The sequence below is a fragment of the Lygodium microphyllum genome, chromosome 13 (genome assembly GCF_053477565.2).
Source record: "Lygodium microphyllum isolate KBCC chromosome 13, Lygodium_microphyllum_v1.1.10, whole genome shotgun sequence".
NCBI lineage: Eukaryota > Viridiplantae > Streptophyta > Polypodiopsida > Schizaeales > Lygodiaceae > Lygodium > Lygodium microphyllum.
Genome location: NC_141147.1, coordinates 63,235,580 through 63,258,817, shown reverse-complemented (window position 1 = coordinate 63,258,817; position 23,238 = coordinate 63,235,580). Strand labels below are relative to the sequence as shown.

General features: G+C 41.7%; 1 protein-coding gene across 1 annotated transcript; it reads left to right on the top strand.

The window, feature by feature from the left end:
• The first annotated feature begins 13,706 nt into the window (after nt 1-13,706).
• LOC148026696 (pentatricopeptide repeat-containing protein At5g27110-like) lies at nt 13,707-18,050 on the top strand. The gene has a single exon (XM_087691166.1). The coding sequence runs from the start codon at nt 13,965-13,967 to the stop codon at nt 16,797-16,799; it is 2,835 nt and encodes a 944-aa protein (XP_087547292.1). The 5' UTR covers nt 13,707-13,964; the 3' UTR covers nt 16,800-18,050.
• Nucleotides 18,051-23,238: the final 5,188 nt, after the last annotated feature.

Genomic DNA, 23,238 nt, shown 5'->3' with positions numbered 1-23,238 from the left:
GGAGGAGATGTTCCAAGAAGATATTGAGAATCAACTTGTCCAATGTTTTGATGTAGGTTTGTTTAAGAGTGACAATATCACAATGGTGGAAGAAAAGGAGATCGAGCCAAGTGCACAGGTTGATGAAGAAGGTCCTCTTGCATGTGTTCCAACATTTCCCACTTATCTTATCAACAAGAAGAGATATGTGTTGCTAAATGATATTCAAAATCTTTTTGATCTTAGAGAATATTATTGCTTAGCAATCCTTGCAGGTTGGGGCCAAAATGACATGAATTTTATAGGTTATGAACAAGAACCACTAGCAAGTCTTGATGTTGAGGGAGAGAATTTCCAAGACAGAGCTCTATAGCCTTACATACATGTATTAATCAGATCGTAGAATACGAAAAGGGGGGGCTACCTACAAAAGAAGAGTTCTTGCAGGTCCAGAAGAGACTTCGTATTGATGATGTAGGGTATGAAGAGAGATTGAAGTCTCCATCAGATGAGAAACCCAAGAGTTCAATAAATCTTTATGATGATAGTCTTCTCGAAGAAGGCGAACACCCTAAGGTATGAAATATAATTTGAAGTTACCCATTGAGTTTATGTTAGATTTTATTATGCATTATAGATAAATATCTTATATCTTATACTGTTATGGATTGTTGTGTAGATTGAGATTGAAGATCTGGACAACTTTCTTGGAAGGGCCAAGGGCTTTAGGCCAATGAAGCTTGGGAAAAATCAAAGCCTTGGCCATTATATTGGAAACTTAAACAATCAAACAATTGTAATATATTATAGTAGATTGTCAAGCTCTCCAAGTCTACCAATGATGGCTTTGAGAGCTATCTCAAAGGTAATTGGATCTCAAGTTTTCAGCAGAGGTTTGGACAAGATCATTTTAAGTGGAGAAGGAAGAAGCCATAAGAGTTTTTGGCTTCATGCCTAGATACAGTGGATCTAGAGCTGGATATTTTGGAGTTCTTGGCTCCTATTTGCTCTCTTATGTAGGAGATAGTGAGAATTTAAAGCTTCTTCTAGGCTATCGAAAATAGGAGTTTTTGAAATACAGAGGTCTTATTGAGTGGGATAAAACAAAAGATTCCTCTAGAGGCCCTATTGAGCTACCTGAAACCAAGGACTCCTCTGAAGGCCCTGTTGAGGTGCCTAAAACTAAGGACTCCTCTGGAGGCCCTGTCGAGGTGCTTGAAACTAAGGACTCTTCTGCAACACAATCAAACTAGAAGATGCCAAAGATCAAGGGTTTTTTGAAACCCATCTTTTCCCAACTCTTTGTTTGGTTTGTAACCATTCTGTAAATCTTTGCTTTGTGCAAGAATTTAAATATCTATCTTTTCTTCTTTGGGTAACAATTTGTATAGTCCTTGCTAAAGATGATGTATTGCTTGATGTGATTGTATCTTTAAGTTTGAATTTATGCTAGATTTGTCGATAGAACCATTGAAAGACCTCTAATAAATTGTTGGCTTTGTGTCTTCCACCTCCATGTCTTGTGTGTCTGAAATATTTTGTTCTTGCTTGATAATGTGATTTTTCCATACCTTGGGTTGACCAGATAGATAGAGATCCATATTGTTTAATAAAGTATGGAGCATGGTTGTATAAAATATGCTGCATAGTCAACAAATAAAGAAATTTATTAAAAAACATTTTATGAGTTCAACAATGAAGAAACAGACATATACAAACTTTTTACCATATAGTGAGTAAAGTGTTGATCACCACAAGCTTCTGTCATCGCCTTTTTGAAAAGGTTCAATTGGTTTTTAAAGTCTTTGAGATCATCATCATTCCATTCAGTCTTATCGCAATAAAAAAACACTTTGTCTAGTGTTTCCTAAACTTTAGCTTTTCTATTCCGAGCTTGTCCATTATCAGTGTGATCCTTAACTACATTATGTAGGGATTTCCAATGATTAAATTTAATAGTTGAGCGACCATTTCTCGAGTTTATCTTGCCAAGTCTCCCATGAAAGCCTGGAAACCTTCTAGCCTTCACCAATAGATGGTTTTTTTGGGACACAATTACCATCCTTAGACTTCTAAAGATCTGGTTCAATAACAACATTGCCACCATGCAAACCAATTGCAGAGATAACTTTTTCAACCTTTGTTATAGTATCTGTTCTAGTTGATAATGGCTTCAGCTTCCATGCAAATCCTATATAGAGATAAACAAGCTTTTCAATTATCCTACAAAGTGCATGAAGTGTACAAATATGGGCATTCGCTAAAGGAATGTCCAAGACTGGTTTAAACTGTGGATCCTTATTTTTCCTAGAGGGAGCTCTATTCTAATTGCTTGAGTTTAACTCTGCAGCTGGCGACATGCAGTATAAGCAAGGAGATCTCGAGTTGGCTCCCTTTGATACATTATACATACATTTGAGTGTCTTTAGGTCACCAGCTATGTGCCACTCAATCCTGTAGTTCCCAAATCCTTCAACAAATAGCTCTTCTCCTGCTTGTTGCCTTTGAATAACATTAGGTATTGATGTTTGATGAAAAACCCAATATAATATATCAAAATTCTCAGTATCTACCTCAAATGCTCCTAACCACCAGATGTTATATTCAGATTGAACACTAAATGATGTTGAGTGATTGCAATGACCTGACCAAAGTGCTCTATTCATCAAGATGATATAGATTCTCTCCAATTTTTTACATTTCAGAATCTCACTTTCATCAAGTTTAATCACAAATCTAGCCACTCCTTGTGCCTCTGCTATACTGACAAGTCATAAAATTTGATCATTAAGCATGTAGGGTGGGCAAGTCAAGGAAAATATTGTTAAATTCATTGAATGTAACCTCCTTTTTCTTGCCCTTGAAGGTAGCCTTGATATGAAAAGGCTCACCTAGAATCCCCATCACTTTGTTATTAACTCTCTATCTGATAGTCCTAACCACAAATGGCTTCGGAAGTATGCAATTGTGTACCTGTCCTTGCTTCATATTTGATTGTAAAAGCTGGAAAAGTTGCATATAAGCATCTTGACTGATACCAATACTATCCAGTGTCTTCTGTACTAACTCAGAATCCAAAGAATGATCCTTTACAAATGACTCCAAGCATTGTTTCTTTGCCTTTTTAAATTTCTTCTTCTCCAAAATATCCTTTGAAACTTCTGAAGGAAGAAGATGATAATAAAACTGAGCTACTTTTAAAGAATCTCTTTCACTTGCATTTGGTTGTAGAAGAGATCTAAGCAAAATTAACATCACAAATCAATACAAGTAATTTAAATAAAGCCATATTTAAGATTTTCAAAGTGAAAAAAAATATACATTGCTGCTTGGATTCTTTTACCACAGCCTCCTCCTCCTTGTTTGAGATTCTCAATATTTTTAAGAGCTCTTTGTCGATTTCGAAAGCCTAATAAAGTTTTCTTTCGTTGATAAGCTTTGATATGCTTTTCCAATGAATGAATTTTTTGTTGACAATCCTCTAGCTTCTGCAACAACTCTATATTGTGTTTCATCAAAAGATGATTCTCTAGTCCAAGGATATCCTTTTCTGCAACAAGGTTAAGTGTATAACCTAAAAATCCATTGTAGCCATCACCAATAAACCTCATTAATGATGAGCTATTATAAAAAGGAGGAGTGCTATTTCTGCTAGGATCTTTGGGATATAGCTTTCCATCTAACCAAAGATCAATGTTCTTCTTTCCTTCAAACCTCAGTATATGTTTCATAGACTCTGTAACCGTGATAGATTTTGTTCTCTTTCTTATTGGTTCATACTCACTATCCAACTCAATATGAAGATGATAGAGAGGTCTTTTATGAGAGCTACAAAGATCATTGGATGATTGATCCATAGCTGAGTTACAAAGATCATTGGGTGATTAATCCATAGCTAAGGATATGATTAGAATCAAGAACGAAAACAAAGAAGAGACTACTAAGGAGGAGAAAAAAGAAGAGAGAAACGATGGAGGGAGGCAACCGAGTATCCACCAAAATTCAAATTGAATATTAGTTTTCACTTTAATGAGAAGAGGTAAGATCTTCATTATGACAACTTTTGCCAACTTTATGGCGACCTAGATTTCAAGGTTTGATGTGACCACGAGAATATCACGACAATGACTTATTAACAAATTTTGATATTTCAACTTACCAAAATATAAACCTTTTAAAAATTCTATGAAATGATTTTATTTCTTAAATTTTTTTCTCTCTCTAGGATCTCTTACAGGGCATTTTCGAGACCTCAAAACTCCCCTAATGTGATAAATAAAGATCAGATATTTGAAAAAGGAACTTGCTTAACATTGTTTTTGTATCAGTGCCTAAGTTACGTGAAGGAACCTGTGTTTAAATTGATTAAGTAAGGAAGCTGCTTTTGCATGTCAAACATAATACGGTAGCTAATTAGATAACTAAGCAAACTGAGGAAAGTGCAGTGGACGTGGCTTGGGTACGGAAGGGTGGTCCCGGTTAGCTGGGAACTTTTCTCAAAAGTCATGATAACGGAACTGTGAAGACCTAGCATCAGTAGAGTAGAATCCCGATCTATGCTGTTTTAAGGGAGCAGAATGGGACTATGCCTTATGGGCAGAGAGGTTGAGCTTCGCATCCCTCTCGTTTCCCATTCTCCATGAACCAAGTGCAGCTTAAATCCGCTTCGACTCTGTTGTTCCTACTCAAAGTGGGTCATCTGGAGCTCGACGCTAGCTACTTCGTACATACTTTGCTGATAGGAAAGAAACCCTGACTTCAGGTCGGTCCTAAGTGGGAATGGCCAGATACTTCCGCTCGGGGCAAACTCGGGAAGACCTAGATCGCAAACCCTATGACATTCCTTGCAAGTGCCAAGCGGCGCTTTCTGGACTCTCTTCCCGATAAGCTGCTAAGACGTGTCCCACAAGTGGACGAGCAGACACGTTACAGTTGGTATCAGAGCGAACCAACGAGATCCAAGGATTACAAGGGGACTTAATGGAGGAAAATAAAGGGAATAGTGGAATAGAGCAGTGTTTTCTATTGAAAATATTTCTTTACTCACTTATGGATGTTGGGTTACAGAGTCACGAAGCATGGAGCAAGTTCTTGGTGTTCCAGGTCATGTTCATGACTGCAATGCATGCTTCGAATTATCGTCAGAGGCTTGGCATGATGAATATTCTGAACCGCATCTATAATCCTTCGCCCCTGTATGTGGAGTGGAGATGGACGGGAGACTCAGGAATATATTACATAGTAGCCCACCGACTCGCGTACCTTCAGACGAACTTGAAGAGAATCAAGTGGATGGAGGATTTAAAGATCGTGAAGCTATTCATCTTTGTTGAAGCTCGCGTAAACGCAACTTTGCACGTTAGCGGCCGGCAAGTCAAGCAGAACAAGTATGTCTATGAAGAAGTGACCCATGTGATCTCTGCTGACAGAATCAAAGTGTTAGGGCGCTATGAGAAGAACGGGTATCAAAAGAAGGGATACCCCAAGCTTCCTATGACTTACCGTTTCCTGAAAATCCATGACCCCACTCCATATTATTATTCCGTCCCTATAGCCAATTGTAACACCATCCTATTTTTCCCAAACTGATGCATCAATCAGCCTGTCTTACTTATCCCAAAATAAGTGTACTCAAGGGGTTATGCCCTCATGAATAAATAAGACTTTTTACAATTATCTATCTTGATCATAAATGTTAACTGAGGTGTTAAGTGATTAAATCACTTAGCTAAAAAGCTGCGCTAGTCATATTAACGTAATATGAGAACATATGATAAGATGTGAATGTAAAGAATCTTATTGTTCAGTTGCAACCCCAAGCGCAGGCTCCAAATCCGACTCCTGCACTAAGTCTAGTTGTGGTCCAAGAGAAGAAATTCCTTCTCAAACAAATTAAGCCACCCGATTTTGATGGTAAGGGAAGGACTGTTCAAGCTGACGCCGAGATCTGGATTGAGTCCATGGAGGATTATTTTGAGGTAGAAGGAATTGCACCTACTTAGCAAGCCATGCTCGCCAAACTTAAGCTTACAGGTGAAGCGAGACTTTGGTGGAAACAGTGGTGTAGAGATCAAGCGATCTCGGAGGGGACAATCACTTGGGATAAGCTTAAGAAAGCTGCGCGAGGGAGGTATCTGCCACCTGTCTACCGCACACAAAAGATGAACAAATTCTATGACTTGAAGCAGCTAGGATTATCCCTTGAAGCATATTATTCGAAGTTTGTTTCACTCCTAAAGTATGCACCCATGGATATGACACAACAGGTGTCAAAATTCTGTGTTGGGTTGAATCCACCCATAAACACTCGATTGGAATCAATGCGCCCAACGTACCTACAAGACACACTCATCTGAGCTGCTCCAATAATACAGGAGGTGCAAACCAAACCAAGGAACAACAGGATTTGGCCTTACAAAGATCAGAATAAGGGTATGTTTAAGGCTCAGACCAAGAGAGCGCAGGGTCAGAACCAAGGCCAAAGAAAGAAAGCTAGGGCCAATGCTGTCAACAACTTTGTTCCAACACAAAGTAATGATCGCAACCCATGTTGCTTCCATTGCAACGAGCCCGAGCACTTCAAGAGGGAGTGTCCCAAGCTTGGCAGAGGGCATCACCAAGTGCAATTCCAAGGTCAAAATAGAGCCGCTCATGGCCAAGGAACCACCGTTATGGCCAAAGGGAGAACCTCCAGTATTTCCAACAAGGAGCTCGACAATGAAGAAGATCCATCCATGGATGCTGACATTGAGAGGGCAACGGTTCACGTCACTCTTCACAAGAATGGTCCAAATCGCCAATTCTCGGTGATTCAAACTCCATCAGAATATCGAGGTAAAAGCTTCAAAACCTTGATTGACTGTGGCAGTACATATTCCTTCATTTCACCAGTCTGTGTAAAAAGATTAGGGATAACCACAATAGATGCACCTACCTTACTTGTGGAATTAGCAAATGGTTGTGAAGTCACTTGTACTAGGCAAACTGCTAAGGTGAAATTCCTACTGGGTGGGAAGCCAACTTCTGTGAGATTCAGGATAATGAACCTAGGTGTCCACGAATGTTTACTCGGAATGGATTGGCTAATACCCTATGATGCCCACATCCACTGTGGGAAGGGCCAAGTCTCCTTCCGAAATTCTGAAGGGGAACTAGTCACGACTCAAGGTGAGGCTGGTAAGCCAAAAATACAGTTGGCAAAAGCAACACGAATAATAAAAGGTGTTCATAAGGGCCTATCTGTCAATCTAATTAAGTTGAATAAGCTAGATCAGAATCAAGAATCTCCAGAAGAACCTTCATGGTTAAAGGAATACGCAAACGTATTCCTTGAATATCTGACGGAACTTCCTCCCCAAAGGGAAGTCGACCACGAAATCAAACTTGTGCCAGGAGCTACATTGGTCGCAAAGAGGCCGTATAAGATGTCCATCCCAGAAGCTATCAAACTGAAAGAGCAACTCAAGCAGCTGTTAGATCAAGGCTACATCCTTCCTAGCAGTTCTCCATGGGAGCTCCAGTGTTGTTCCAAAAGAAGAAAGATGGAGCACTTCGCTTATGCATTGACTATAGAGGGTTGAATCAGACAACCATCAAAAATAAATACCCCATTCCAAGAATAGATGAATTACTTGACCGTCTTCAAGGAGCAAAGATCTTCTCAAAGATAGATCTCAGATCTGGATATTACTAGATAAGGATCAAGGAAGAAGATATTTCAAAGATTGCATTCACTATAAGGTATGGACACTTTGAATTCCTGGTGATGCCATTCGGGCTTACGAATGCTCCTGCATTAATGCAGGATATCTTTAGGCCCTATCTTGATGACTTCGTACTCGTCTTCTTTGACGATACCCTAGTCTACTCAAAACAAGAAAAAGATCATGAATCCCATCTTCGCTTTGTTCTTGAAACAATGAGAGCACACAAGCTTTATGCCAAGAAGAAGAAGTGCGCATTTTTCAAGCAATAGATTGAATATCTGGGATTCATTGTATCAGCAGAAGGAATTTCAATAGATCCAGCTAAGGTCAGAGACGTTCTGGAATGGCCAACACCAACTTCTATCAAAGAAATATGAAGTTTTCTTGGGTTGACAAGGTGGTACAGAATTTTCATCAAAGATTATGCTTTGATTGCAGCACGAAAGCTTAGTATCAACACCCATCCTAAAACTTCATGATCTTAGTAAGGAGTTTGAAGTGGTAATTGATGCAAGCGCACTTGCTTTAGGATGTGTACTTATGCAAGAAGGTCATCGCGTAGCATATTCTTCAAGAAAATTGAAGAGCCATGAAAGGAATTATGCTACCCACGACTTGGAGCTGTTGGCTGTCATCCATGCTCTCAAACTTTGGAGACATTACTTGCTAGGTAACAAATTTTCCTTAGTAACGGACCACAAGAGTCTTAAATGGATTTTCACTCAAAATGAGCTCAATATGAGGCAACATCGATGGATCGAAGTGCTGGAATAATATGATTTTGAAATCAAATATAGGCCTAGAAAAGAGAATGTAGTTGTCGATGCACTCACTCTCACAAGGCATTTCTAAATTCTCTTATTTTGCAAGATCCATCAACAGCAAGGTCTCTAGCCACAAAGGTATTAATGCCAAACAACCCGATTTTTGAGCTAGCAAAAGAAGAGGCATATCATGACCCAGTCTATCAAAAAATGCTAAGGGAGATCCCCATCAAAGATCAAGACCTGAAGCTAAAGACGAAGTATCAAGAATTCTCTATCAGTAGTGGGTTTGTCTACTTTAGGACAAGATTGTGTATCCCTGCAAGCCAAACTCTCAAGCAGAAGATACTTTGGGAAGCCCATGACTCCCCTTTCTCAGGACATCCTGGTTATGCCAAGACCCTTAATGCGGTCAGAAAGAGCTATTATTGGAAAAGGCTCAAGGGAGATGTACTCAAATATATCACGGAATGTTTATCATGTCAACGCATTAAGGCAGAACATGTTAAAATGCCTGGAAAATTGCAACCACTTGACATTCCACAAATGAAATGGGAGTTCATTAGTATGGACTTCATTGTTGGCTTACCCCAATCTCAGGGAGGATATAAATCTATTATGGTTGCAGTAGATATGCTCACCAAGGTCGCACATTTCATCCCTGTCAAGACGAACTATAGAGCTTCAGACATCGCAAGATTATTCATCAAGGAAATATTCAAACTTCATGGGTTACCCAAAAGAATCATTAGTGATAGTGACTCTCTTTTCACATCACACTTCTGGAGGGCTATCTTTGAGGCTATTGGAACTCAACTTTGTTTTAGTACAGCTTACCATCCCCAAACTGATGGTCAAACAGAACGAGTCAATCAAGTCATTGAAGATATGCTTAGGGCATACTGCTGTCATGAACCCAAAAAGTGGATTCAATACTTACCACTGGTTGAGTTTGCCTACAATGCTTCTTACCAACAAAGTATTCAAATGATCCCTTTCCAAGCATTGTATGGGCATGATTGTCATACCCCTTTGAACTTCTCGGATCCAACTTTGAGGGTAGAAGCTTCAAGACAAATACTGGAAGACATGGATGATCAAATCAAATCAATAAGACAAGACATTCAAGCTACCAAGGATAGACAGAAGGCTTACGCTAACTTGAAATGGCAAGACAGATCCTTCATCGAAGATGATATGGTCTTCATCCGTGTACGCCCTAAAAAGAGTTCACTGTCCTTGGGAGAGTATAAGAAGCTAAGTCCGAGGTATTGTGAACCTTATAAGATCACCAAGTGCCTAGGGCCTAATGCTTAAAGACTATAGCTACCCGCAACTCTAAAGATTCATAATGTATTCCACATTAGCCTATTGAAAAAGTATCTATCTAATCCGAATCATGTACTTGATGCGATCAACAAATTGTAATGCCTAGCCAAGGAGTCCTTGAGCTACGGCTTGATAGAATCCTAGATGTTAGGGAGAGGCATTTGAGATTAAGGACCTTGAGAGAATATCTCATCCAGTGGAAAGATTATCCAGAAGAGGATGCCACCTGGATGGACGAAAATACTCTCAACCAACAATACCCCCAGGTCTTCTCGAGATAAGGACATCTCGATTCCTCTAAGGGGGAGAGGATGTAATATTCCCCCGTGCCTCCCCCCCATGAGAACCCCCCCTCTTAATTTTTTTTCAAAATTAACTTAAATTTTTTTACTCTCCCTCTCTCTCCCCCTGCCGATTGCATGGGAGAGAGAGAGTGGAGTAAGTAAAAGAAAAGGGGGGCTATGCAGCCCCCTAGGTGGAGGGGTGGCAACCATTAGACGGCCGTCTTCCCCCTCCCATAAGCCACCTCCTCCCCCCCTCTACAAAAGGCAGCCCCTTCCCCCTCCTCCCTAGTCGTCAGCCCGCAGCCCCCCCTCCCTTGTGGCCCTGGACAGTGCACCCCCCCTCCCTCATCGACGAACAACAGGTCCCCCCCTTCGTCAGGAAAAAAAACGCCCCCCCCAGTGATCATCACAGAAAAAGAGAGAGAAAGAGAGAAGAAGAAGAAGAGGGAGAGAGAGAAGGAGAAGGAGAAGAAGAAGAAGAAGAAGAAGAAGAAGAAGAAGAAGAAGAGAGAGAGAGAGGAGAAGAAGAGAATAAGAAGAAGAAGAATTTCTGAAAATACACTCCCCTTCATTATCTTTTCTCCACTCAAGGAGAGGCAGCAAGAATTTTGCATAGGAGAGTGCGAGAACTCTATCACTTGTACACGTGTCTTCGAGTATGGCCCCAAAGCGCAGGTCCACAAAGATGGCCGGAAACCCTGCAAGTGTGGATGGAGGTTCGAAACAAGGTGGCATCGCAACTACGAACGGTTTATCAGGCATCAATACCGCTAGAATCAAGACATCACTCCAAACCCAGGTTGCTCTATTATTAAATCATAGGTTATAACTATCACGGTGAAAAATCATATTCACATGCATCACATTAATTGCATGTTTGATAATTTCCTAGGTATGAACATAGTTGTGATGTATGTAACGAACAAGATAATTTCCGTTGTAAGATGACATCATAATAGGTGAAATTGATTAGATAATTGCATCGTAAATTACCAAAACGTCTTGCATGAATTCCTACCTAAAGTGCATTGCTCCTTGCACAAGTTCTTGCTTAAAATGCATTTCAGAGGACATTGAAAGAAACAAAGTGCATGCCCGTGTCGCAAGAAGGATTCTAAGGTACATGTAATAATCTACAGAAAAGATTAAAGTACAGTTAGACTCATACAATGATCACATAAAGTTAGATCATTCAAGAAGGTTATAGATCGTGTAAATAATTACATAGAGGATAATGTTAAGATTACATGCATAGAAAGTACCTTCGCATGTGTGGCATAAAATATCGTATGGATTATATCAAAACTGTATGCACTGAAATGAAGGCATGGCATTACGTTGCGTGCATTAAAGTTGTTGGGAAAATTCAATGTTGTTTGTAATCTACCAAATGGGACTGAGATCTATGAGTCCCATGTCAAAGTCCTTGGTGATTTCAAGAGGGATAGGTAAAAGCTTAAGCGCCTGTGAGAATTATTAAGAGGGCTTAAGAAGATTATACTTAAGACGGAGTAGGACTATTCTAAACAGAAACATCTTGACCAACCATGGTCAAGGGGATAGACAAACTTGATCAATTAAGATCAAAGATAAAGGTACATAGGTACTACAAGGGATCTAGGAGATAACCAGCAAGTTGACTAACCAAGGACAACGGGGCTGTCCATGATCTATCTTGCAAGGAGACCTAAGGTAAGGATAATTAGGGTCGGTAGGGTACAAACCCTAACCCGAAAGAAAAGGGGAAACAAGCAACCTAGCTTGCCAAGCCCCTGGAATCTCGCCAAGTCACAAACGACCCAAGACCGAATGTTGGGAGCATTCGGGAAGAAGGAATCACACCTTAGCAGTTGTTCATACAAACGACCTTTGAAATGATCGTGATTGTACACTTAGGTACATTGTTTGAACTTCTTTGCTCAAGGAACTAATTCAAGGCAAAACACTTAATGCTTCAGGTTAAAAGTCTAGAGGGAGAGGCAGGTTCAGTTACCTCCGACTGTCTGCCTGGCCCTATCCAAGGGGGTTGTTAGCCGCACCGGGTATATGGACCGAACCTGCCGCGAGAGGTCTCTCTGTGGGTGCTGCTTGGAGCGGGAGGACTCTTGGTGCCATGGGAGGCTCTGGCTGTAAATTCCTTGCCTTCAGATCCCGCATAAGAGGCCGACGTGACTCGAGATGGGATCTCGAGGCTCGTGTACTAGTCTACATGTGGAACTTGGAGTAGCAATCCTATTGATTGCTGGGATAGCCTTCGGGCATGATACTTGATGTATTCTGGGACTGATAAACAAAGACCAGATATTTGAAAAAGGAACTTGCTTGACATTGGCTTTGTGTCAGTGCCTAAGTTATGTGAAGGAACCTGTGTTTAAATTGATTAATTAAGGAAGCTGCTTTTGTATGTCAAACATAATGTGGTAGGTAATTAGATAACTAAGCAAACCGAGGAAAGTGCGGTGGATGTGGCTTGGGTCCGTCCTACGGAAGGGTGGTCCCGGTTAGCTGGGAACTTTTCTCAAAAGTCGTGATAACGGAACTGTGAAGATCTAGTGTCAGTAGAGTAGAATCCCGATCTATGCTGTTTTAGGGGAGCGGAATGGGACTATGCCTTATGGGCAGAGAGGTTGAGCTTCGTATCCCTCTTGTTTCCCATTCTCCATGAACCAAGTGCAGCTTAAATCCGTTTCGACTCTGTTGTTCCTACTCAAAGTGAGTCATCTGGAGCTTGACGCTAGCTACTTCCTACAGACTTTGCTGATAGGAAAGAAACCCTAACTTCAGGTCGGTCCTAAGTGGGAATGGCTAGATACTTCTGCTCGGGGCAAACTCGAGAATACCTAGATCGCAAACCCTGTGACATTCCTTGCGAGTGCAAGGCGGCGCTTTCTAGACTCTCTTCCCGATGGGCTGCTAAGACATGTCCCACAAGTGAATGAGCGGACACGTTACAAAGGAGTTGAAGGTAAAGGCAGGGTTGGGCAACTGCAAATAGTTAACAAGGTCGACTTAGTCATTGCATGTTATGGCTTCATCCCATAGGGTAGCCTCCTCACCCGCCAGCAGAGATGAGGGTGTGGAAGCGTCCTCTTGCTTGGTTACCATGTTAAAGTCGCCACCAACTAGGCAGAAGTCTCCTATCAACTCACCTAATTGCCCCCATTGATTCTTCCTAATCCGATAGTATATGGAGCCATAGATGTTGAAGTCTGATGCAATCACCCTCCCAATCAATCTTGGTGACCAGCATGCCGCCGTCATGTAAGCAAAATAGGCAAGGAGGATTCCATTTACTCTTAATGATAGTTATACATCCTGCATAAGAACCCTTGGCTCCACTTACAAAACAGGCATAGTCTTTGTATGTGAACTGCATTCTTCCCATCCAATACAGTTTGTGTTCCTACACAAATATAACATGTAAGTTAAGTTTTAAAACCCAACTCAAGAAAAGATGCTTCTTGCCTCCTCCATTGAGTCCTGTGAAACCGCCGAAGGGGCCGACAACGTGGCGTAAGGGTCTGGCTCAAGATTAATTAGTAGTAGTTAAGATACTTTATTAAGGCATAATGCAAGGCCTCTGGCCAGGTTGTACTCTCTGGACTAGCTCTTGTTTCGAAAATTTTGCAAATCATTTTATTTTACATTGTAACCTTGGTTTTTAGTGAATATTGCTTGTATACTCTGATGAAATGGGTTCAGCTTGAAAAGAGAATGCTTCGATCGGGGAGAGGTGCTCGCGGCTGCCATGCTTCCTGGCACAACTTCATCAACCCAAGCTAGTTCAGGGGCCTCCAATTGTCTTGCAGTTACAGCACACAATCCAATGACACCCTTACAAGGCCTTTCTCTGCATACACAGGGGTCTCTCTGTAGTGGATTCTGTCACAGAGAGGACAGGGATGCAGGCGGAGCTGTCTGCATCAGTGGGACATTCGGATTTGGTCAGCATCCTGCAGCAGTGCAAGCGCACCAGAGATGTCCATCAGGCCGAGCGTGTGTATGCGTACATGCGCCGCCATCACCTCCAATCCCACCCTGTCCTCGGCAATTACCTTGTCCCCATGCTGGTGGAGTATGGAAACCTCACCTGTGCCTTCGACATCTTCCGCGGTCTTCGGTTTCGCAGAGAGGCCTCCTGGACTTCCCTCATCATCGGGTTATTGAACAACGGACAGCCCCAGCATGCCATCCTACTTTACCATGAGATGCGTCAGGAGAATCTTGCACAGCCGACCAAGTACACATATGCACTCTTGCTTGGTGCGTGCACCAGGTTGCAAGATGTACAGAATGGCCATAGATTACACGATGAAATCATCAACAAAGGATTAGAGATGGAGCTCTACATGGCCAGCACACTGGTGGATATGTATAGCAAATGCTGCTGCCTTGCTGAAGCACAGCAAGTGTTCAACCAGCTCCCAATTCGCAATGTGGTTGCTTGGAACGCACTAATAACAGGATACGCAGAACATGGGCTTGATGTGGAGGTGCTAGACTGTTTCAGCAGGATGCGGCTTGAAGGTGTGCCTGTGGATGCTGTCACATATGTTATTTGTTTGAGAGCTTGTATTGGCCTAGGAGCTTTAGAAACAGGTCTGGATATACATAATGAAATCACTATTAGGGGATTGGAAAGGGACCTCTTTAGTGATAGTGCAGCTCTTGGGAACACACTTGTTGATATGTACAGCAAATGTGACTACCTTGCAGAAGCACGTCAAGTGTTCGACAGCCTTCCAGTTCGAAATGCAATATCTTATACTGCTCTTATTGCAGGCTATGCAAAACATGGTCTTAATGAGGAAGTTTTGAGTTGTTTAAAACAGATGGAGCTTCAAGGGGTGTCTGCAAATGCTGTCACATTTGTTTGCAGCTTGCAGGCTTGTGGCAGCTCAGCAGCCCTAGAGACGGGCCAAAATCTACATTCTGAAGCGACCAAGAGAGGATTGGATGCAGAGCTTTATGTGGGCAGCATACTGGTGGATATGTATGCCAAATGCTGTTCATTTGCAGAGGCACGACGAGTGCTCCATATGTTAACAGATCGAAATGAAGTCTCTTGGACTGCACTCATGGCAGCATATGCTGAACGTGGATATGATGAAGAAGTGCTGAACTGTTTCAAACAGATGCAGTTGGAAAGTATGCCTACAAGTTCTGTTACATTGATTCTTTGCTTGAAAGCTTGTGGGAATTTAGGGGCCTTAGAAAGAGGTCGCGAAGTCCATGCTGAGATCAGGAAATCAGGATTAGAAAAAGATCCTTTTGTCGGTAACATGCTAATAGACATGTATGGCAAATGTGGTTCTGTTGTGGAAGGACGTGAGGTATTTGACAGGCTACATGTTCAAGATGTTGTATCATGGACCACAATGATAAAGACATATTGTGAGAACCATGAGGCTGACATGGCTGTGCACTGTTTTGAGGAGATGGGAGAGCAGGGTGTGCTTGCAAATGCTGTCACATTCCTTTTTTGCATGAAATCGTGTGGAACAATAGGATTGTTAGAAAGAGGTCATGAAGTACATGGCAAGGTCATTCAAAGGGGCTTAGATGGAGATCCTTTCATTGGCAATGCATTGGTTGATATGTACTGTAAATGCTGGTCACTTGCAGAAGCACAAGAAGAGTTTGACAGGCTGCCAGCTAAAAGTGAAATCTCTTGGACTACATTGATTACAGGATATTCGGAACATGGGTTTGGTGAGGAGGCACTGAATTGTTTAAAACAGATGATGCTAGAAGGTACACCTGCAACTGCAGTGACATTTGTTCTTTGCTTAAAAGCTTGTAGCAGCATTGGAGCCTTAGAAGTAGGACGAGAAATACATGCTGAGATCAGGAAATCAGGCTTAGAGAATGATCCTGCTGTAGGCAACAGTTTGATAGATATGTATGGTAAATGTGGTTCTGTAGTTGAAGGACGTGAAGTGTTTGACAAGCTGCTTGTTCGAAATGTTGTATCATGGACTGCAATGATAAAGACTTATGGTGAGAACCATGAGGGTAACATGGCCATACAATGTTTCAAAGATATGCAAGAACAGGGTGTGAAGCCAGATTCTGTTACATTCAGTTGTGTGCTTGCTGCCTGTAGTCATGCATGCCTGGTCCTTGAGGGCCAGGAGCTATTCAGGGTTATGAGAGAAGAATACAAAATTGAACCACTGATAGATCACTATGCTTGTATGGTTGATATTTTCTCAAGATCAGGTGATATTTATGAGGCAGAGAGATTTCTTAAAGCTATGCAATGTATGCCATCCAGAGAAATTATAATGGCTTTGCTCACTGCTTGTAAAATGTATGGGGAAGTAAAAGTGGGAGAGAGATGCTTTCAGCATCTCATGAAATTGAACGAAGAAGATGCTGCTGCATACTTCCTGATGGCAAGCTTGTATGCAAGTGCTGGCAGGTGGGCTGATTTCACTGGACTAGAAAAAATTAGGAGGCTTTCTGGTAGAAGGAAAAAGCCTGGTAGTGCACTGATTGAGGTGAACAGAATGTCCCATGAATTCGTTGTAGGTACTAAGCAAAGTAAGGAGGTTTTAGAGTTCTTAGAAGTGTCCAATTTGCACTTGAAAAATGAAGGTTTGGTGCCAAACCTGAACTTATCTTTGGGAAATGTAATTGATGAAGAAGAGGAAATGAGATTTTACAAGTTCAATAGATCTCATTGTATTCAACAGGCTAACAGGAATAATTTTTCATTATTCTCAACAGGTTAACAAGTCAACTCCAGGCAATGCAACAATTTTGAGCTGGGATGTGACTTATAAATAGTTTGTTAGAATTTCCCCATGAGGGTAATGCTTTAGAAATGGTTCAGTAATTTCATTTGCTGTACTTTACAACTAGTGAGTACTAAGGAAACTTGAATGTTTCAATTATGTCTATGCTGCATGAAGGGTCTCTTGTTTCTTGGTTTCTTTTGTTAGCATATTTTCCTTATTCTTCTTTTCTGGAGGAGGTTTGCAGACTTGAAGGTGGTCACAGTGCATTAGCAAAGCTAGCCATGGGTAGGGTGGGATTCAAAATCTAAGACTACCAACTTGTCCGTGGCTAAGCTTGACACTGTTGAAGTGTCAGAACGATGTGATGCGGAAAGAAAGGAACAAGGTCAATGAGCATAGAGACGATACATGCATAATACACAAAATGGAATCGCCTAATTTGCAACATGACAAGATACAATAGCCATCTATGGCTCAAGAGGGAGCTACAATAGTAGCCTCCCATCCTCTCTAGGGATGAGCTTTTATGTCTAAGGTTTTCACATCAAGATGCTAAGTACAAGGTGTAAAAGTGGAGCCTAGGATTGGTGTATATAGGGCAAAACTGAAGTGATCACCCCATGGGGACCAAAAGTGGTGTAGCTAATATGGACATATATGTGGTACCAACATAGCCTCAAACACACTCTCCGAGCTCATAGGTGAGCATTGATGATACCTCGAGGATAGGGAACAAAATGCACCATGGGGACTCCTGTAGTGTGCACTGTATTGGATATATCTTGGTAAACTGCACTATGAACCCAAACGTCAATGAAGTGATGTGCCACCAATGTGCCAAAGCTAGGAAGGAGTTGACCAAGTCATTGCACATCAAAGTCACATGAGCCATTGAAAGGCTCGCCTTGTAACATACATAGATTCCCTCATCAAACATTGGTATGCCAGATGGTTTCGTGACCTGTCAAAGCATATAGAAAAATGTAAGATGTAAATAATACAAGAACTTGGAGACGCCAAAAAGGTCAAACTTAACGAGCTTTTTCTTTTGATGCGATGCTGCTTCAGGTAAGGTCACTAATCCACTAGCTCATTCTTGGGAACATGCATCACACACAGACGCCTTAGAGCTAGGCCACACTCAGGTAAATTCTACCTGCACAAGTCCATGGAGTAGAGGTTCTAGGATGTGTGGCTTGTACACTTACAACTACTGCAACTTGTGGAAATTTATCACGGGATCTTGCTAGAGTTCACAGGAGCTGTCAATTGGGGATTGGTTAATAAGACTCTCTCTCCTCTGTTTTGAATGCTGCTGGTCAATATTCAGAGCTTTAAAACGTTTTTGTTAGGCCGTGCTGCTGTCATATACCAGCATGGCTCTGAAAAGGGTGCACTCTATCCCACAGCATCACCATCTTCCTGTGATCAACCTATCCACACAAGCCATCTGCTTCTGTCCTCCATTGCTCCACTAACCTCCAAGATTGCCCCAACTGCTGGCGACACATATTCTCCATCAGCCTCCAGGCTGCTGCTCCAGCCTGAAACGCAGTCTGTTGCTGCCATCTCCCAGCTGCCACACATCCACCTCATTAGTCAAAATGTAGCTCTTGCTGCTGCCTCCATGATTGACACTGTGCCACATCCTCATCAACAGCTTCTGCAAGTCATCACGCTGCTGTCTTACATCCAGATACAGTTGTTTCTGCTGCTGGATTAATGCCTCTTTTCTTTTTGGGTTGAAAAAATGGCTTGCTAATTCTATTGCTTGGAAGAAAATAACTCAAGTATAAACTAGCATGCAAGGAACTGCCGTGAAACGGCCATGCAAGGGATATGAAGTCAGCATGGCAACTTCGCTTCCCTTGCTTCTTCCCATGTTTTCTCTCCTCGTCTCCTTTTCCTTCTCTCTCTCTTTTCTTTTCTTCTCTCTCATCCCTTTTTTCCTCTTTTCTTCCCCCTCTCTCTTTCCACCCCTCCCTCCTCCTCCTCCTACTCTCTCTCTTTTTTCCTTTTCTTCTCTCACTCACTCTCTCTATATCGTTTTTACTTTTCTATTCTCATCTTATTCTCTCTCTCTCTCTCTTCTTCCCCCCCTCGCTCCTGGGTTCGGGAAATAATTTTTGAGGAAGAGGAAGTAAATCCTTTTCATTATCATTAAGAAGGAAGTATTCCCCATTAAGAAGGAAGTATTCCCCGTTGAGATGGTATCTTATACATATATTTAACAATATATAATTATATTTTGAGGAATTTGAAGAGGATTTATTTCCTTCTTCCAAAGAATTGAGAAGGATTTTTGTCAATGTGAACAAGTTCTAGGTTGAAGCGAACTTGACTTTTCTAGAACCCTACCTCACTCTCTCCTTCCTCTTTTTTCCTTTCCTTTTCTCTCTCCGTCCTCTTTTTTCTTTTTCTCTCATCTCCCTCCCCCCTCTCTCTCTCTCTCCCTCTCATCTCTCTCTCTCTCTCTCTCTCTCTCTCTCTCTCTCATCTTTTTGCTGATCTCTCTTTCTTCACGACATAAAACACTCCGCCCGCATCTGCTACTGCTGCTTTGCCCGCTTCCGCTGGTGTTGCGCCAGCTGTTGCTACCTTGCGTCCGCAAGCTGCTGCTCCTACTGCCCCCGTTACTGCTCCTGCTCTCCACAGTTGCGCCCGTTTCCGGCTGCTGTGACAGACACAGAAAGAACTCCAACTCCCCTTGCCATGATTCTTGCCCCGTCCGGGTCTGCTGCGCTTCTTCGTGTTCCAGCACACACACACACACACAGACACACACACACAATGATGAAAGAAAGAGAGGTGAGAGAAAGAAAAGGAGCCAACACACACACACACATATAGAGAATGATGAAAGAAAGAGAGGTGAGAGGGAGAAAAGGAGCCTGTAACAGACAGTGAACAGTTTTCGGGGGCAATTTTTAAATTTGAGTTGACAAGGTAAGAATCATTTTGGTGGTTAATATAGTATAGATAGATTCCTAACGAGCTGTCAACTTAAGTATATCTATTAGCGTTCCTTACGCGTGAAGCGAATGCTATCCCACTTTACGGCAAAGTGGGGCAACAAGGAAGCGAAGCCTGTCGCATAGTAACTTTGCCATCCTTAAAGCGGGGCAATAAGGAAACGAAGCCTATCACATAGTAACTTTGTCATTCTTGAGTGTAAAAACACCATATAATTTGCTTCCATTACACAACTATAACATTTATACAGTTGTAACATTTGTACAATTGCACAACCATAGTATGAACATATATTCTTCTTTTGCATCCTCGAGCGTAAGAGGTCACATGCATACTCACTATTTTCTCTCTTTTTTAAGCTATCTCACTATTTATTGCCAATCTCTCTCTCTCCCCACCCTTTTCACACCTCTCCTCTGTGAATTTTCTCACATATGTGTCACCGCTCTCTCTCTCTCTCTCTCCCTCTCCCTTTTTTATCTCTCCTCTCTCTACAACACCCATCACTTCCTCTCTCCCCTCCTTTCTACCTCTCCCTTTCTCCCCTTGTTTATCCCTCTTCTCTATTTGCAACCCCTCACACCACTTTTGCATCTCTCCCCTCTGTTTTTACTCTCTCTCTCTCTCTCTCGTATGCATGCACAAAAGGATAGACATGTACTTGCATTTAGGTGTATAGAGACTCATATATGTATACAACACCTCTTATTATGCACCAGACCTATAAACTTTACCCATACTTGTTTTACATGTTACAATTGGAAATAACATTGCACCTGACCACAAACAAAAGACATACGAAATGCATATTTTATCTTCTCTCTATCTTGAATCTCTCTTACTATTTTTTTGCCTCTCTCCCTCTCTCTCTCCCCATCCCATTTCACCCCTCTTCTCTCTCTGTGACTCCTCTCTCTCTCTCTCTCTCTCTCTCTCTCGTTCCCTCCCTCTTCCCTTTTCATCTCTCTTTTGCCTCTACAACCTCTATGTCTCCCTTTCGCCTCCTTTTTCACCTCTCCCCTTCCCTCTCTTTTCTTACCCCTTTCCTTTACCCCCAACCCCTCCATCTCTCACCCTTTTTATATCTCTTCCCCCTCATTTCACACACACACACACACACACACACACACACTCTCTCTCTCTCTCTCTCTCTCTCTCTCTCTCGTATATGCATGTATAAAAGGCTAAAAATACATTTATACGTAGATGTACAGACACTCGTATATATGTGCAATGACCATGAACTAAACTTGTAAACTTGTATCTATACTTGTTTTGCACAATAGTTAGAAGTACCTCTATATTATCCTTGGATGTCACAATTACAAAGTTTAAGTGCATCCAAGCATTACAAAAAAACTCTCAGTATTAATAATATACATAGATGAAGTAGAGTCTAAAACCAAATTTTGTTCTAGAGATTACGCCAATGCAAATAAAAAAACCAAACATTTCATAGGGAGCCTAACCAAAACAAAGCTTTCTTTTCTTTGAGGAAACACATGAAAATTTTCCACTCTCCAACACAACATGGTTAGGTGAAGCAAGTCCCGTTGCCACTCCTCGCCTTGGCGATGCTATAGGGGGCATGACAATCTTTCCTCTCTTTCTTTCTTGCACCTAAAATTTTAGAAAGCCACAATGTAAATGTAAACACATCTAATAATTAACAAATATTACATAACTTTAGAATAATAATACTTGGCCTAACACTTGCAAACCACTCAGCAAGCATTGTCATAGCTTGATGTAGTGTCACAAAGCAACCGAGGTATTTAAATTCATACGTCGGCCACCCCCTTGGTATTCTATCAATGTGAGATTGTTGAAACCTCTTATCCTGTTCAACTTCACCCATATCCACTCGAAAATATTGAGTATATCCACCCTCGGCCATTCAAATGGGCGGAATTGAACATTCGGCCCTTGCAATTTTAGACATGCTGGGCCAAATTTTGGATTTTTTCAAAGTTTTAACATATAGACCATGAAATCAACCTAGAGACCATATAGACTCAAAAGCACATCATAGATCTATCACTGGGCTGAAATCTAGAGGAAGTAGTTCAAAACTTGGATACGAATGGTCCTTCAAATCGCACAAGGTATTTAGCGTAACGGCCCTATAGGTCGGGGGGACTGCCCCCTTGAACCCTTGCAAAGGGGGCTCTGCCCCCTCCACACCACCCCCAAGTAGGCTGGAGAGAAAATGCGCATTGTGGTAGGTCCTCCAAATTAGATCCTAGTATAGTAATGGCTCTATACAAGCATAGATTCTCACTTGCAAAACAATAACCAAAAGCCCATACCTAAACAAAGACAAATAGAGACCCTAGAACCTCAATGGGCCAACCTACCCAACAAGGGCTTGTTGAAAGGATTGTCAATAATGAGAGTTGACTAGACATGACAGTCTACTCAATAACAACATATATTTTGCAACATCGAGTAGCATGGTACCTTGTCCGAGTCTACTCACAACATGTAGCTCCTCTCCTCAGTGAGAATTTTATCAACCAGAGAGTTCTCTTGGCTAGTACTTCTTCAGTTAGTTTCATCCAAGCCTACATGACAAGAACCCTAAACCATCTCTTAGTTCTACACTAGAGTCACATGAACCTCTTGAGCAAGAGAAAACGGCTCTAAGCACAACACTTGCTCTGATAAGAAGCAATGGAGGCATGTTCCAATGGGTAAGGACAAGAGTCTAGAGCAAACGCTCACTAACTAGGAGCAATTGCCCCAATGCAGTTGGATGAGGGGCTAGATGGAGGGGAATTAACTGAAGATTTAGATTCTCCAAAAAGAGAGGCAATTGTACCCTCACAACCTAGTGAGGTTTTTCAACAGGCCACAACTATGTCCCATGAGGACACACCAAAAAAATAGAATATTGAGGCCCAACAAAGCACATCAACAACTCATCTAGTTCAAGGTCCTAAGTCTTTAAAGGATACACCTCAATTTCCCAAGAAAAAGAGGAGAAAACAACGAAAACAATGGCAGTTGCAAGTGGCTATAAACACCAAGAAGATTGAGACCAAGGGTAATGAAGAGCTGAGGGATGAAGCATAGAGTCCACCCACGAATAAACCCATTGCCATCTCTCCTAACAGCGGTGAAACCTCAGGCGCATCCGTGTGTTCTGATAAGTCAAAGCAACCATTACCATCAACGATTGCTTGCAATACTCAATCCACCAACAACAACAGAACTTGCATTGACCAATCAAGTGTGGATACAACACTGTCACAATAGGTTGACAAAACTATACCAATCATATCCAAGAAGAACCATGACACAATAGCAGTAAAGCCTCAGGAGAAACATGAAAACCCCGAGGACATAAGCAATCCTAGCATTAAACAAACTTGCTTATCTAGGCTTGAGCCCCCAGCTATGCTAAAGCCTAGGGAAACTCCCAGAACCTTGCATGCGATAGCAACTGAGCAAGCCTTCA

Excerpts from the sequence above, each read along its gene's own strand:
- LOC148026696 (XM_087691166.1), top strand. The coding sequence starts at position 13,965 with ATGCAGGCGGAGCTGTCTGCATCAGTGGGACATTCGGATTTGGTCAGC.